The 13,064-nt window shown below is 47.2% G+C and overlaps 5 protein-coding genes across 5 annotated transcripts; 2 read left to right on the top strand and 3 right to left on the bottom strand.

Annotated features, from left to right (window-relative positions):
- Positions 1-349: 349 nt before the first annotated feature.
- Positions 350-2,376, bottom strand: AtWU_10418 (MFS general substrate transporter; the record flags this gene model as incomplete). Its single annotated transcript, XM_035505522.1, has 10 exons — positions 350-564; positions 629-724; positions 779-846; positions 903-1,109; positions 1,167-1,244; positions 1,300-1,475; positions 1,528-1,722; positions 1,769-1,932; positions 1,985-2,027; positions 2,095-2,376. 10 exons carry the CDS (start codon positions 2,374-2,376, stop codon positions 350-352), a joined length of 1,524 nt encoding a protein of 507 aa, XP_035361415.1.
- Positions 2,377-3,015: 639 nt separating this feature from the next.
- On the bottom strand, positions 3,016-3,876 carry AtWU_10417 (alpha/beta fold hydrolase; the record flags this gene model as incomplete). The annotated part of the gene is made up of 1 exon (XM_035505521.1): positions 3,016-3,876. One exon carries the CDS (start codon positions 3,874-3,876, stop codon positions 3,016-3,018), a length of 861 nt encoding a protein of 286 aa, XP_035361414.1.
- Positions 3,877-6,957: 3,081 nt separating this feature from the next.
- Positions 6,958-8,177, top strand: AtWU_10416 (kinase-like protein; the record flags this gene model as incomplete). The annotated part of the gene is made up of 3 exons (XM_035505520.1): positions 6,958-7,097; positions 7,150-7,484; positions 7,543-8,177. The coding sequence occupies 3 exons, from the start codon at positions 6,958-6,960 to the stop codon at positions 8,175-8,177; spliced, it is 1,110 nt and encodes a 369-aa protein (XP_035361413.1).
- Positions 8,178-8,477: 300 nt separating this feature from the next.
- AtWU_10415 (Zn(II)2Cys6 transcription factor) lies at positions 8,478-10,754 on the top strand (the record flags this gene model as incomplete). Its single annotated transcript, XM_035505519.1, has 3 exons — positions 8,478-8,563; positions 8,620-10,180; positions 10,230-10,754. The coding sequence occupies 3 exons, from the start codon at positions 8,478-8,480 to the stop codon at positions 10,752-10,754; spliced, it is 2,172 nt and encodes a 723-aa protein (XP_035361412.1).
- Positions 10,755-11,210: 456 nt separating this feature from the next.
- On the bottom strand, positions 11,211-12,250 carry AtWU_10414 (O-methyltransferase; the record flags this gene model as incomplete). Its single annotated transcript, XM_035505518.1, has 3 exons — positions 11,211-11,560; positions 11,629-12,083; positions 12,153-12,250. 3 exons carry the CDS (start codon positions 12,248-12,250, stop codon positions 11,211-11,213), a joined length of 903 nt encoding a protein of 300 aa, XP_035361411.1.
- Positions 12,251-13,064: the final 814 nt, after the last annotated feature.

Raw genomic sequence — 13,064 nt, 5'->3', positions numbered from 1 at the left:
CAAACTTCAGTTTGAACTAGAGTCCGACCCAAGCCACAAACACGTAGGCTTGGATAGAAGCTGAACACGCTTCTTTTTCAATACTATGTATGACCACGCCTTGCTTTCATGGCATATTTAATATTCAATATTATGAATGAGAATAACAAGGCTATCTCCATCTCAAAGGTTTGCTTCATTGTGCTCATAGTTCGGGACTTGAAAGTCTGAATAAAAAGTCTGACTGTCAGAGTATAGAGGGAGCCATATATGGCCTTTCGTATGCCATATAATACAATAAACAAACTATAGTGCAGAATATGGAGAATCGGTAATAAGACTGGATAAATGGCGTAAAGCTTTCCAAGCACTAGAGCAAGAACCGGAATCCCTCTGCCACTGCCCGGCCAGGCAAGCCGTGTTCTTCATTCTCACAAGCCCGCGCGAGATCAACACCTTCTAATTCATCAAGTTGCTTATTCAATCTACCCAAATAAATGCGGAGGATGGTGGCGATTACTATTGTCATTGCGAGCAAAGCGATATTGACACTGAACGCGGCGATATAACGAGGGGAGGCGGAGTCTATTTATCCCAACACGGATTAGTAGGTTGTATGTGGCTAGAGATGCTGAAGCTTTGGACATACCGGGATAAAGGTATGGCATATAGATTTGGCACACGTTACTGAGACAATTGATGAAGGCCAAGGCAGCGGCTCGTTTTGTGGCTGGGCGCGGGAGGACTGCGATCGTCAGTAAATGTAACTAGTCTCTTATCCTGCACCATAGATGCTTACTGTTTGAAATATATCCCAAAGACACTACGTAGCCTGCGTAAATGCCACCGAGCATTATACACATTGCCCTAGACCATCTTGTGTTAGTCATCTCGATCGGGAGGACCTATTCATTAAGACATACACATATCGGGCGGCGAAATTGTTGCCTGCCATAGCTAATATGAATGCCACAATAGCAACGACAGGTGGGAGTGCTATATGAAGGTATCGCTCGCCTGTTCGATCCGCATGCCAGGCATGCACCAACACAACAAGGGTAGCGATAAGATATGGAGGTGTAGTCAGAAGCAAGGTATCAATGTTGTTTCGGCCAAGTCCGGCCATCACACTAGATAATAACAGTAAGTACCTGTACACTGACGGAGAAACAGGATATAGCTCTTACCTGGGAAAGAAGGTTGTTACGCATCCGGCAGACGTGCAGCCGTAGATGACGCCTAGCATTAGCCAAGTCTTTATGTCCCTGTTGGCGATGATGAGCTTGGTGACCAAAGCAAATGGAAGATTAAAGTACTTACGTGACGGCGAGCTTTGCACCCTTGGTCATGCTTTGATGTTCATTATCCACCCAGTCATCTTCGCCAATGTCCTTTTCTAGTCTCCATGCCGCAAGGACTTTCTCGTCATCTGTTAGCCACGAAGTGGTCCGGGGTAGATCGGGAACAATGAAAAATGCGATCAAAGCCGCGAAGATCTAAGATGGTCAGTATCAATTGGTTTACAAAACTCAGAGAAATGGTGTTTACAGTTAGCGCTCCCTCAATAATGAAAAGCCACCTCCATGCAGCGATGCCTCGTGCGCCGTTCAAGCCGCTCGTGATACCGGCGGCTATCAGACCGGAGAATGCACCCGAGATCAATGAACCTGCGTATAGCAACGCAGTCCGTTTCCCCAACTCTTTCCTGGTATACCAGGCTGATAGAAGATATAGACATCCGGGCTAAAACGTTAGCAGATATCTAGAAAGCAAGTAGAGGGATTCTCACAAAGTATGCAGCCTCGACGAATCCGAGTAGAAATCGAACAACAATCAAGCCAGCAAAATTATGGGTGGCCGCAGTGCAACACGAAATAACACCCCACGCTACCATACAACCAGGTAGATATATTGAAGGCTTTCCAAGCTTGTTGAGGATCAGGTTCGAAGGAACTGCGCCAATTAGTTGGCCTGGCCACAAAGGGAACAGAACAGTAGTACTGACCCTGCATAAGAAGATACCCGACGAACAGGATACTAACACACACCTGTGGCGTGTTAATTCCTCGCATGCCTTGTAAATAATTATTCTTTCTAGCTTGTTGACGTTCATACCTGGTATTGGTCACCTCTAAGGTTTAGGTCCGCTTGCAAACCAGCCAGTTTTGCTGCTGCAATGTTGTTGCGATCCAGATAGTTCAAGATGTACATAATCAACATCATGATGAGCAGCCTGATATCAATCTTCCTAACTAGCTTTGCCTCCCGTCGCTGTATCTCTTCTGGAGTCAGATCTTGCAACGATGTTGGCACAGTAACAGTGCCCGAGCCCTTTAATGTGTCCCCCATTTCGGGGAATTCGATGTGTTCGGCCCCTGTATTCTTGACATTATCCATAGAAGGCAATTGGTAGATGAAACGGGAAGTAGTGAATTGAGATGTGCAGCGGCGAGGATGTTTGCCAGACGAGAGCAATGGAAGCGAAGAGAGCGGTTGTGGGTATTCCAGCTTGTCCTTAAATGCTGGAGGATTCTGGAGCTTGGACTATTTCTGCACCAAGCTACCCCGTGGGGTGGTGAATAGCCAACCGGGTTCGAGGACGGGGTTCTCTTCGGATATCTCAGGCGGGGTTGACGCACTTGGCAGCGGGAGCAAACAACCTGCCATATCCAGTGCATATCCGATTATTTTCCGGATGGAAGGGTCTGAGGGCCAGGGGAAAATGGGTTGCTTCTGCAACAAACCCAAGCCAGGGTAATGTACGCTAATATTTCCATTATACGTTCGGTGTCAGAACTGAGATAAATGGCAAACAACAAGAATGCACGATAGAGAAAAGAAGCATAATTCAATGGTATTGTACTGTCTAGCACATGTCACAACTTTTATTACTCTTCTATCTTGATCCTAGCACCGTTATCCCCTTTGCCAAATTTTAAGAGCGTTGTGTGTATACTGGAAGGGAGCAAGAGGCTCCTCACCCCCTTTCTAAACGGGAAACTAATCACTTTACATGAAAGGGTATACAGAAGAACATCACGCCTTTTGGTTTGCGTCCAAAAATTCCAGCAGTCTTTGCGCAACAGCAGATGGTTGCTCTTCGGGGAGGAAGTGGCCACAGTCGTGAATAGCGCCTCCGGAAACATTGGCCGCGAACTTCTGAACCAAATCAATCATACCCGCACCAACCGAGCTCTCTCCACCCAGAGCTAAGACAGGAATATCAAGTGGTGTCTTTGCGAACTCCAGATTCTGCTTCGAGCTCGTCTCAAAAGACCGATAGTACTCGAATCCTCGACTCATGGCTCCTGGTCTCGAATAGGCTTGAATATAGCGTTCAAAATGATCTTTGTGCATACCATCGGGATGAACTGTCTTCAAATTGAAGAACCAGGTCAAGAGCTCCCGCTCACGACCGCTCGTCAGGATTTCAGGTAGCTCGGGAAGAGCGTTGAAGGAGAATTGCCAAAGACGTAAGTTGATCTGCTGAGACAATGGGAACTGAAACTGAGGCAAGAAACCCGGCACTGATGCATCTAGAATGCTGAGCGATTTGATTCTCGATTGGAATTGAGCGGCCCAGGGATACGCGATCCATCCGCCCACATCATGGCCGATTAGATGATACGGTTGTTCTTCTAAAGCGTCGTGAATGGCTTCGGCCATGATCTTGCTCACGTTCGCGGTATCATAGCCATTGGCGGGAGGAAGAGAATCACCCAAGCCTGGGGGGTCGAGTGCAAAGAACCGGTAGTTTTTGGAAAGTGGCTCAAACATGTCACTCCACGCTTCTGCTGTCTGTGGCCAGCCGGGTATGAGCACCACAGGAGGACCTTGGCCGCCGACGATGGCTCGGACCCCGTGCAGGAGACGGGTGACTTGCCACTTTGCCGTCATTATGTAGATGTTTGTCGGGTTAAGTGACGGGATAAAGATTTGTATGACGTGTATTTGTCGGCCAGGTTAAATCCACCGGCATTCAAATAATATTTTACTGGACACTGAACCGTCCTGATTATATTCTGGTCATGAGTCACGGAGACTTCGATGAGTCAAGGCAAGGGGATGATGCTAAAATCTCATATCTACCGCTACTAACTGTATTCAGGTTAGGGTATAGCGCAAGTCCAATAATTGATTATAGAGGACAGATATCCGTTACATAACGATCCGTTTCAAACAAAGTCAGTAACTACCCAATGCAACTTGGAAGTAAGGATTATGAGATAGACAGTTTATTAAGATATCATATACAATGTTTCTTCTTTCACTGGCGTTGCCAGTCTTCGGCGGAGTGGGTCCCACAACATGCCTGTAACTTACCCCGCCGGCACATAAAGCTTAGCTGGTTAGCCTATTGCGATGTTCGGCAAGATGGGTCGAGGTAGGTCAAAAGCTATCCTCGCGAGGAAACTCAGTGTCTTGATTCTTTCTCCGACCCGCTCATTTCTGGCATCGGTAAAACCCCCGCAGAGCCGGAGTCACTCCACCACCAATTGCACTATTTTTACTTGCTGTGAGCTATTCCACACAAATAGACTTTCCTAAAGGTAACAAGGGCGTGAAAATTCAAAGATGTCATACTCAATGAACAAGGTGAGGTAGTTGTTGCTACGCTTGATTGATCGACCCAAGCTATAACAGGAGCCAATAGCAGTGAGCAGAACGCGTAAGCCCAGGAGGTACTAGATGATATGTCACCTGCGATTTGGCTTCGTGAAGCAGTAGTCGAAACGTGGCTAAGAATCCGATTCATTCGACGGGCTTTTCCGGCTGCTTTCGGCACTTTTCCGAGATCTTTCGAATGAGGACCTCAAACCCAATGTGGGTGTTTGTGTCGGCCCCGGAAGGATCAAGTAGGCCATATTACAGGTCACGGTCCTCATAAATTGGAATATACTCTGCGATTTCTATTGATCGTAGACCGCCAATTTAGAAAGGAATATTGATGGTCGTGGATCACCATACCAAGAATGTCGATGGATGTTTGCATGTATCCGTGGAGATATTTCTTGGAGTGGCAAACGAGATCTCACGGGGTATCTGGCAGCACCAGGTCTATTTACTCTGATGTCAACCCAAACAGAGAGCAGAAGCCAAACGGTAGTTCAAGAAGAAATTAATCCGACATAGGAGGCAGGATTTGAAGGAGGTATGATAATGAATATCTCACCCGTGACCGGTCCTACATTTCAGCCGAGCAAGACCTTCAATACTATAATGTATCTGTAACGAAGCAGGAGGTCATGTATGCATTCCTTCGGGTCGAGCAATCTACTGACACATTACTCATGACCTGGTTGACAAAACCTCGAAGAAGCGTATCTTTCGTGAGACAGAAACTCTGGTGGTTTAAGATTATCTCAAGTTGTATATAGCATAGCCAAGCAATGACCCATGCAGACCATACCAGACCTATGTAGCATTGAGCATTAGTGGGCTTGTCATTACGCAATATAAGGCAGTCCGCTGCATCTTTGCTACGCTTGCTCCAGCCTGCATTGCCGCTGTGTTGCACTTGGCCTTTTGCATCTACAGTTACTGTAACTATAGTTTTGTTTCATGACTAATCAGTTGAAATGCATCATAGCCGCACATGTAATATATCATCGGAGAATTTCCGCGAAACAGAAGAGATGTACGGTGTTAAGCATAGCACAACAGCAATAGATGCTATAAGAAGCAAGAATGATAATGATCATATAGAGAGTATATACCCGCCCAGGCCACGGCGGCATGTGTGAGGCAGTCCAAGTCTCATCATTCTCTCTCTCAGGGCTATCTTTTGGCATCTTTCGCAGACTCTTAGGACCTGTACACGTGATGCGTAGTGATATGGGTTCCATCTTCTGTCTTGAAATCGACGGTCAAATGCTCTTTCGGGCCATTGTTATTTGAGTGCCATGTTCCACTACCTAGCATTAGCCAAAGCAAACGAAGAAGAGATGAGCTTTACTCAGGAGTCGATCTGACTTGTGCTTCGTGCACCCCACGCTTTTCTAATCTCTTAGCATGCGCAGTCACTGACTCGTCGGCCGAGGGGCTTTTTTGATAGACTTTATTATAGGTGATCTTCTCGAGGGGCATCTTGGAATGGTAATATGAGAAAGAATTCTTCTAATAAAAGAATAATAATATATGACAAGCTTCATGAAAATCGAGCGGCACAATTACTTGGGCCCTGAGATTGTATACTTGCATCTTTTCTCCTGCCTATATACTGCACATTGCTTCCTCCACTACCAACATGGGGTGCTTTGTGTTCCTCGAGTAAAAATATTTTGGGGGCTTTTATTGCACTATCATGTATATTCCGCTGTAGGTTAAGCTCCATTGACTAGCAGAGGATTGCACTCAAGATAGCAGCCTATCATCAGTGGTAATCGGACTGTAGGGACAATGAAGAGCGAGGAAACCATGGATACCATGCAATCCACTTACTACATATCGTAAACCTGCTTGCGTCTGATTGATAGTTCGCCTACTTTCTTTGTGTTCAGATAGAGTCACGACTTGTAGTGAAAGGGGAGCGAAACTGAAAGAGCGCGTGTTTCAAGTTTGGTATTCTGAATAAAGATTTCAGTGCGCTTTATGCTCGAGTACAAATTTAGCAACCAGACAATATCTAGGCGATATTGCTTTTGGGACATGGCGAAAAATCACGTAAGAGTTGCATTGGGATTAGCTGGGTAACAGTAGGAGATTTTTGTCACAGCTAGGTAATTTGTTAATAACTCGTTGTTCATTGCTTGGCCGTCGAGAGGAGTTATGTAGCCAGTCATTTAGTGCGAACATTTAGTTAGCAGCTACTGGTTAATATACACATCAGCCTTGTTTGACCCAGGAAACGAGAGACCTCGGGACTTTGCGCATGTGACCTGTGTGACCAAGCATCAAATACATCAGATTCTCTTTCCGCCCAAACTCTGAGCTAAAATTCTCTGTCGTCCTCGAACAACACCTATAAATTGTACTACCATGGCTACTGTGAGCGGTTCTTTCAGTACTGACACCAATATTATTCTTGATATTGGAGAAGTCTTACACGAGCGATATCGAGTACTACAGCAACTGGGTGCTGGGCGCTATTCAGCTGTCTATCTAGCGCGGGACCAGAAGTACGCTTTTCCTACGCCGTGCAATACACACAGAATCTTAAGTTTTTCATAGGGAACTATCTTACAAGGCAATAAAACTATTGAGGGAAGATTGCTATGACGGAAAACATGATCTCTTTGAGTTAGAGATACTGAAGCACTTACGCGAGGCGGATCCCAATCATCCAGGCTATCAGCACATTACCGTCCTTCTTGATGACTTCACCTACATTAGCCGGTCGGGTACTCAGCATGTCTGTCTTGTAATGGAGCCAATGGCAGAAGACATGAAGACCTTCCCCCTTTTCTTTGAGGGTGCCCGGATACCTAACCACATCATGAAGAAAGTAACGAAACAATTACTATCTGCCCTGGACTACGCACATGCTTGTGGTGTCATCCACACAGGTAAGTCTATATGCTAATTGATCTACCAAGACATTCGTGTTGACTCTCATTTGCCCAGACATCAAACAAAGTAACATTATGGTGAAATTCCGAAATCTAGCTATAATCGATAAGTATTTGGAAGACTCCTTGTCAAACCCAGCTGCCGATCTTGGAGAGTACAACTTCGATGATGCTTCTGAATTGGTTCAGGCGGATGTTGTACTAGGTGACTGGGGATCGGCGAGTTGGGTCGAGAAGCATCTGACAGACTTCATTCGGCCTACATTACTTCGCGCGCCCGAGGTTATACTTGGGGCACCCTGGGGAACCAAGGTAGATATTTGGAACCTAGGCGCCCTTCTACCCGAGCTCCTGGATGCCTTACGCATGTTCAATGGTAGGGCGGATGTTACAGGTGGTGTTTACCTTACCAAGCACCACCTTGAGGAAATCGAAGCCCTGTTTGGTCCCTTTCCTCCCGAATTGTTGCAATCTGGAGATCCACAAATTGTTCAACAGTTTTTCGACAAGGAGTTCAACTTCCGTGATTGGACCCAGAGACCACCAGCGGTACTGGAGAGATGGATTGAGAGTATTGAGGGCCCCGAAAAAACCAGTTTCCTTTCAATGATACGCTCAATGCTGGTTATCGATCCAGAACAGCGAATGACCGCACTTTCTCTTCAAGATGCGCCGTGGCTTAGTACATAGAATTAAATCATGATGCATACCTCAGATCAGGGGTGAGGGTCAGGCTCAATTGCGAGGCTTCATGTGTATTGCTCAGTAACATAAAGGAAAATCATGTATAAGGTCAGCTACCATTGCGGATAATCGGTAAGCACTTGTAGCCTGGAAGGGAATAGTCCGAGGTTTACCCCGCAAACCTTCTGTTACCGCTTCCTTTGCTGATCAACAGCTCCCTGTTAGTCGGATATGTAAAATGCCAGTCCTTCCCCCGGAAATAAGTGATCGGATAATTCTTCGACCAGCGCCTGATCAATATTCCATATGGAGGGGCGAAACAGTCCAGCAAGCAAACGGCGGATTTCTAAGAAGCGCGTCCGAGTTACGCGGGCTTGTGATGCCTGCAAAAGGTGAGCCAATGTTGGGAGCCTTCACCCTGAAGGGCAAGCTTACACAATAAACGTAGGAAGAAACTGCGCTGTAGTGGGACATTACCCTGTCCGACGTGCCTTAAAGCTAACAAAGCGTGCGAGTACACAGCCGAGTATAACAGGGGCAAGCCCCCTCAGGTCCGCATCGCTCAGCCATCAGTACAGGGCAATGAAAAGCAACAGAAAGCTGCAGCCGAGGGGGGCAGGCCACCTCCTTCACCATATGCGCATATCCTGGAGCGCTATAACATGCCAGACAACCAGATAGACAATCCACCCTCTCGCGCCTCGCCTGAGCATCAAACGGACTTGGAGGGTCATTATGTCGGTCCTTCGTCAGGGGTATCCTTTCTCCTCCGAGCGCAGCGGAGGCTCCACAAATATGTCGCGTTGCCAATTAACACGCCGATATTTACGTTCGGAGATTCTCCACTCCCGGAGGTTGAGTCGACCTTCATGCTATTGCCTCCCCGGAACCAGGCCAATGCGCTCTTGGCCCGGTACTTTGACTTCGCCTTTCCCACACATCGCTTTCTCCATCAGCCCCAGGTTGAGGGCTGGGTTGAAGAATTCTATCGCGCTGTGCAAGAGTCGGAGGCAGTCAGTCCCGGCATGCGGGGAAGAAGGGCAGTGGTTCTTATGGTCTTCGCTCAGGCAAGACAAGGCCAGCCTGACAGGGACCCATCGTCCGTCCGATCTTCGATTAGTAGGTTCGCTGGCACGGAATCCTTTCCAACAGATTTAATCAACTCACGAATGGCCAGTGCGGGCTACTTTACAGCCTCGGAGCAACAGCTTTCCGCCGAGACGGGACCCGTGCGAATAACCAGCGTTCAGGCACGGCTGGCCCAGTGCTTCTATCTTCTATCTCAATCTCGCATTAACCACTGTTGGAGTTTGTTCGGAACCACTGCTCGACTTGCCATGACCATCGGTTTGCACCGTGCAAGAAGACGTGAGTATGGTGCCAAGGTCGATCATATCGAAGCTGAATGTCGGAAGCGCGTCTTCTGGTGTGCCTACAGCTTGGATAACTATCTGAGTGCTGCTTTGGGCCGCCCTCGGATATTTCATGATGATGACATTGATCAAGACTTTCCTACTGTTGCTGATGACTCGTGGATCCTCAGAGACCGAATCCTCACCCCCGTGTCGACGACCCAGAGTATAATGCTTGCTCCACTTTATCATGCTAGGTTGTCCGTCATAATTGGTCGCATACTGCATGACATATATGGAGTTCGCAGAGGTGGCTTACAAGCGGAAGTATCTGCTGCCGCTCAACACGGTGCTGAACTTACCAGTTGGCGTCAAGAGATTTCCGCCTTCCTCGACACCCCGAATGTGGATCTTTTGATGTTGACGTACCAACGCCAATACACAGTGCTGAACTTGGCCTTCTATCACGCACAAATACTACTCTACAGGCCATTTATTCTGCGCAACTTTGGGATCATCAGTCTGGAAAGTCCCCGAGATGGCCCGTCCAATAAACCTATCGACGATTATATCGAGATTTGCCTTGACGCGGCCATGAGGATTGCCGCGATTATCCGCGAGCTTTGCGAGAAACGGCGGATGTATAACACATTCTGGGTACGTAGCGATCATTTCTTCGCTGGTAGTATAAGCTGATTTCGGACAGTTTACACATTACTACGCGTTCTCAGCAATTATGATTCTGTATTTCCGAGTCATCCAGCTGTGTGCCCAGAGAGGCAATGTCGAGGAAGTATGCCTCAAATATCTGCGGACAGGGGAGTGCGCCCAGCAAGATCTCGCTAGCTGTAGCTCCCACTCGTCTTTCGTACAGCGCTATGTCGTCGTTCTCGAGGAGCTTCGCCAAGAGGCGCGAACGGCTGTCAATCAGCCTGTACCCCATGATCATAGGATCTCACACATTGGGGCTCCACACTACGAGGAAACAATCCTCCCGGGTGAACCTACACTGAATCAAATCGAGATAGCTGGCGAACCACGGAGTGGCAGCCTGGTACCTCCTATGACGGAGGGCAATCTTTCCCAATGGGAACAGGATTTAACTGACGATGGCTTTACTGTGCCTGGCCTTTCAGGATCTGCAGAATGGGAAGGAATCGACTCCTTAGCTATCGCAGGACTGGGGGAGTTAGACTACCTGTTCCCTCATGTAGACCATCCGGGAAAATAACACCCCTGGTCCTGGAAAATATGTTGACGGAGCCGCATTGACGGAATTTTTTTGATAGCCCCGCAGTGCCTCTTTATATAAATCTATCTATAGCTATGTACTTTGAAAGATATACCAGAGAGCTATCCCAGTACTAAGAGAAGATATATCTATTCTGAAAATTTGCCAAGGCTATAGTCTTCCACATTTCCGACTCCAGCTTTGTGACTGACGGCTTTTCCGTGTGGCTTATTTTCCGCCTGAGAGTCCGGAAAAAAAAAATCTCGGATAAGTCTACTGTGCCGAGGCAATACCCCTATTTATCTTTTCGAAAGATCTTTACCAGTGCTCGCAATTCTACTCTGAAGACTTTGCGTGATCTCTAACCATCCAGTTTTGTTCTCATGATGTCTAACATACAATTTCACCATCCTTCATTTTGTTTCAATCGTCGCTCGCATAACCAGAATTGTAGCTTCATCGAATTCCATGCCATGCTTTTCCCTCGTAATCGGTTACTTCGCACTCAATCACGCTTTCCACCCCAGCACCAGCGCTCCAGATCTGTACGATCCTCAGACCAGCTCGTCTCTCAATCAAGTCATACCACGCGGCCCGAGTGCGCTGTTCAGAGGAGAACAGCCCCAACATCATCATGTCAAGCCCAGTAATTTCCCAGTGGGCCCCGGTCTCTGGGACAACAAATTCATTTATCAAGAGCCTGCTATACCGGGGTTTCAAAGCATCCTTGACACGCTTAAGTAGTGTTTCACATACATCATCACACCAGTTATGTAAAGTTGAGTGTATGTAGTAGGCTCGAGCGCCTGGATATATACAAACCATGCATTAGCCCAAACGCGATATGAGAAGAAGTGAAAAAGACCGAACGCACCTTTAACAGGTTGCTCATCCCGAAAATCATACTCCATACACACCATCGATGAATCTAAATCCTTAATTTGGCGAACCATCATGGGTAAGTCTTGGAGGATAAGCTTCCCGGGCGCATCTGGAAATGCAGCGCGGAATCTTTCCAGATCGTGGCCTACATTACCGCCGATGTCCACAAGAAAAGGCGCATCCGGACTAGGATCAGCGCCTTTAATGAGCCTCTCCTTAACAGGATACACATCAGGGTTAATCCACCATCGGCGACCGAGATTGTAACCACCTAAGTAATCATTCAGGTGCTTTCCATAACCTAACTCGTTCACCCAGATGAATAGGTCTTTGTCAGTTCCGTAAGCATTCATCAAAGATGTGTCTTCAGGGTTATTTGGGTTTGTCCATCCACGCTTGCGAGAGAATCCATGGAATTTTAGACAGCCAGCACTGGTACATGAAGTGCTAGTGCGCAACGGAATAGCTACATTAGCGGTTACTTTATCAAGGGCTATAAGTGTAGAGTATACTCACAGACCGAGATATCCATTTCCAATTTGCGGAAGACTAAGGGCTTTGGTATAATTAGTGGGCTGGTACTCGTCCTCACCGACCTCATTGAGGAGACCCATGGCGCTGAGGTGGCGCATAAGACGACCCGGTGATAAGTTAGCGAGGTCCGTAGCACTGATTGAGGTGGCACATACTGAGAAGTTTCGGTTCGATTCCTATGCTTGATGCCAGGTCTGAGACCCTCTGCGGTTTATCTCCATTCTGGGCCATTAAGACCCACAATCCTGAGTCCACACCAAACCCTACTGCCATCATAGCTCCGATCTATTGCGATCAGTACCCTCCTAGATATATTCAAAATTGAGGCGCTTACCTGACCCCAACAGTGATCAGCCATGATCTCTCGAGGGGTCGATAAAGCTAGGAATAACTGTCGACATTTGTATATAGCAGCTTTGCGGATTCCATCGGAATCAGTACCCAAGCGTTTAACATCTTCTGCGATTTCACTCAATAACTTGGGAGTTTTATCAAGATTGCTAGGACATGAAGCGACTGAGATATCTACAGTAGTTGAATCTTGCACTTTGTTGTCTCCGTCCATTTTTACTGATACAGCTAAAGAAGGGAAAGGACGCCCAAGGAGGCGCTTATATGAAGAGGGGTTAATGCAAGGGTCTGCTTGCCGCCTTTGAAGTAGTCAGGGTATGTAGGAAAGCAAAGAGAGAGAACAGTGTCGTCCTTGAGATCCCCTGTCCTGCTTGATGGAAATTTTAGCCGAATTTGGCCATTCCATGCAGCATCATACATATCCTGGATGTGAACCATACATCTCTACTACAACAGCATCCGCGGCATTTCCAGGTCCAGATTGCGGGTCAGCTGTCATTTACCTCAACATGCGAACATGCCGATGTTATAGATGCTATTCCG

This window comes from Aspergillus tubingensis (genome assembly GCF_013340325.1).
Source record: "Aspergillus tubingensis WU-2223L DNA, scaffold_13, whole genome shotgun sequence".
Lineage (NCBI taxonomy): Eukaryota > Fungi > Ascomycota > Eurotiomycetes > Eurotiales > Aspergillaceae > Aspergillus > Aspergillus tubingensis.
This window is presented reverse-complemented; position numbering and strand designations above follow the sequence as displayed.